The sequence below is a fragment of the Seriola dumerili genome, unplaced genomic scaffold (genome assembly GCF_002260705.1).
Source record: "Seriola dumerili isolate Sdu_G_001 unplaced genomic scaffold, Sdu_1.0 BDQW01000349.1, whole genome shotgun sequence".
Taxonomy (NCBI): Eukaryota; Metazoa; Chordata; class Actinopteri; order Carangiformes; family Carangidae; genus Seriola; species Seriola dumerili.
This window is the reverse complement of record NW_019174604.1, coordinates 270,865-273,626: the sequence shown is the minus strand read 5'-3', so window position 1 is coordinate 273,626 and position 2,762 is coordinate 270,865. Positions and strand designations below refer to the sequence as shown.

Sequence of the window (2,762 nt, the reverse complement as noted above, 5' to 3'; positions counted from 1 at the left end):
TGGGATTAAAAATTTAGTAAGGTTAAGGGACCTTTGTTGTCATGGTTACAATAATAACCATGCAGTTACGGCTAGAGAACAGTATGAATGAAATGTTCAAGGTCCACATACTTTTGTCCACGTGGTGTGGTCACTAAATTTTACTTTTGTACTTTGAGTAACTCTTTAACTTGTAATGGAGAATATATTATATATATATATATTATATATAATGCAATAATAGTATTTGCATTAACTGTGTTGTAGTTTCATGCCATGTATTCTTTTATATTACTCCATGCTCAGACTTCAGTCCTTCACAGAACAACTTCATTTTAATGCGTCATGTTTCAGTATCCAGACGCCTGCTGCCCCCCTGTGGGCAACCCGCCGCACTGCAGGAGTGTTTCCAGTCAGTGTTCGTGACAGCTGACCTGTCATAGGTAAAGACACACAACATTTGTTTCTTCCAATTGATTCTAGTCAGAAATGTCTGTCACATCAATCAATCAATTTTATTTAAAGTTAAGAATCACCCGAGAATATTTTAAAAATATTGATAAAGTATCTGAAAGAAATGTAGTAAAATATCCTGAAAAAACATCTGGAAAATTTTTGTAAAACATCCAAAAAAAATATAAAATTCCCGACAAAAATGTGTAAAATCTGATAAGAAGAATAAATCATGGACATCACACCGCAGGCAACAAGGAGACGTAATAAGAAGTGTATGAATTTCTCATCATCACAAAATATGGTTTAAGAGAAAATACAACAAAATATAAAAACAACCTCGTCCACGGTCTCTGTGGCTCCAGGAAACCCCGTCCACTTAGTTTTGTCACAGCTGCAGTACTTTGTGTCTGGGGTCTGAACATCTGTTTTATGAAGATTCATTTCCAACATCAGTCTGGATTAAAATCCAAATGAGAATCAATACTGGTGACAAATACATGTTTCATGATGTGCAAGTAAAAACAAGATTAATCAAAGTGTTTGAGGATTTGTGGGTAATTCACGGTGTTCACTGACACACTGTCACAACCACAAACAAAGACCAAACAATCTAAATACAATTATAAAAACTATTTTACAAATAAATAAATTATTTTACATATATACAGTTTGTCCAACTTCCATCTGATTGCATTTGTTTTTAAGATAAAAAATTCCTGCACATTTAAAAAACACAAATACACACACTCTTCACAAATACATGTTGTGTTTAAGTGCTGTTGGAAAACTCTGAACTCTTCAAGTTCGGCTGTATCTATGTGTAAAATAGTTTTGGTATTTGTTTGTGGATTTGTGAACATTTTAAATTATTGACAAATCATCAAACACGTTTGTAATATTCAGATCCTTCACTTAAGTAAAAAATACTAACACCACACTGTAAAAAAATACTCCTTTCAAAGTAAAAGTCCTGCATTGAAAATATTACCTTAGTAAACATATGTAAGTAGAATCAAGTATAAAAATGACTAATGGCTGCGACTCATGATTATTTTCTATCATTATTTTCTATATTGATGAACTGATTGTTTTATTTGTCTCTGTTTGTTTGGTCCAAACATCAAAGTGACTAAGAATAGATTAAAATCAAATCATCAGAAAGTTATCTAAACCTTGATCAGAGTAATCGCCAGTTAATTTTACATTAATCAACCATTAGTTTCAGATTTACTTTTTTAACAGATTTAATCTTTAACAGATGATGATGTTTCATAATATAATAAATCCTAGATCAGTAAAAAAGCACATTTTCCTCTGAGATGTTTTGGAGTAGAAGTACAAAGTACTATGAAAATAAAATACTCAAGAAAAGCAAAAGTACTTCAAACGTGTGCTTGTGTGTAGTCGTGTGTGTGTGTGTGTGTGTGTGTGTGTGTGTGTGTGTGTGTGTGTTTGAAAGGAGCTTGTGTTGAAGCGCGTGACCTCAGGCCAGTTTAGTGATGGTGACGCCGCCTTTGATCCACAGCGTGTCGATGTCGCTGAGTGACGTCAGTCTGTGGTAGAAGTCAAACAGCTGCTGTCCGTCCACAAACACACGAAAGCGACTGTGTTCACAGTGAATCTCGATCTGCCGAGAGAGAGAGAGAGAGACAGAGAGAGAGAGACAGAGAGAGAGACAGAGAGAGAGAGACAGAGAGAGAGAGAGAGAGACAGAGAGAGAGAGAGAGAGAGAGACAGAGAGAGAAAGACAGAGAGACAGACAGAGAGAGACAGAGAGAGAGAGAGACAGAGAGACAGACAGAGAGAGACAGACAGAGAGAGACAGAGAGAGAGACAGAGAGAGAGACAGACAGAGAGAGAGACAGAGAGAGACAGAGAGAGAGAGAGACAGAGAGAGAGACAGAGAGAGAGACAGAGAGAGAGACCTTCAGTCACAACAGGACAGACTCCATGTCTCCCTGACTCACGGTGAGTAACAGGTTTCCTCTCGGCCTTATTGACCTCCACTACACTGTAAATGACTGTTTCATTATTTACCCAGAAACCGACCAAGTGCTGTAGAGCTGACATGATTGGTGGAGGTATCGATTAGATGATCAATAAAGTCCTTTTTAAATAAGAATATTTGTTTATTTCTCCTCCGACAATAAAACATGTAGAATACGTCAACTTTAACTTCAGGGATTAATGCTCTGATATTTTATACACTGAGTGATCAATCGATTATTGTGATCAATCAAATTCATCCAGACTGAAATGATTTTCATTTGACTGGTTACTAGCTGAGAGTCTTGGCAGCAAACTGGTGGTTACCTGCAGAGCTGTTA

At 36.5% G+C, this 2,762-nt stretch overlaps 1 protein-coding gene across 1 annotated transcript in view; it reads right to left on the bottom strand.

Moving 5' to 3' along the window:
- Positions 1-575: 575 nt before the first annotated feature.
- LOC111232963 (galectin-related protein-like) overlaps positions 576-2,762 on the bottom strand; it is a 6,783-nt gene continuing 4,596 nt past the window's right edge. Inside the window, exon 5 of the mRNA XM_022760681.1 lies at positions 576-2,062. Coding sequence (XP_022616402.1) covers positions 1,919-2,062 — 144 coding nt within the window. The 3' untranslated portion in view covers positions 576-1,918. The remainder of the gene's footprint in view (positions 2,063-2,762) is intronic.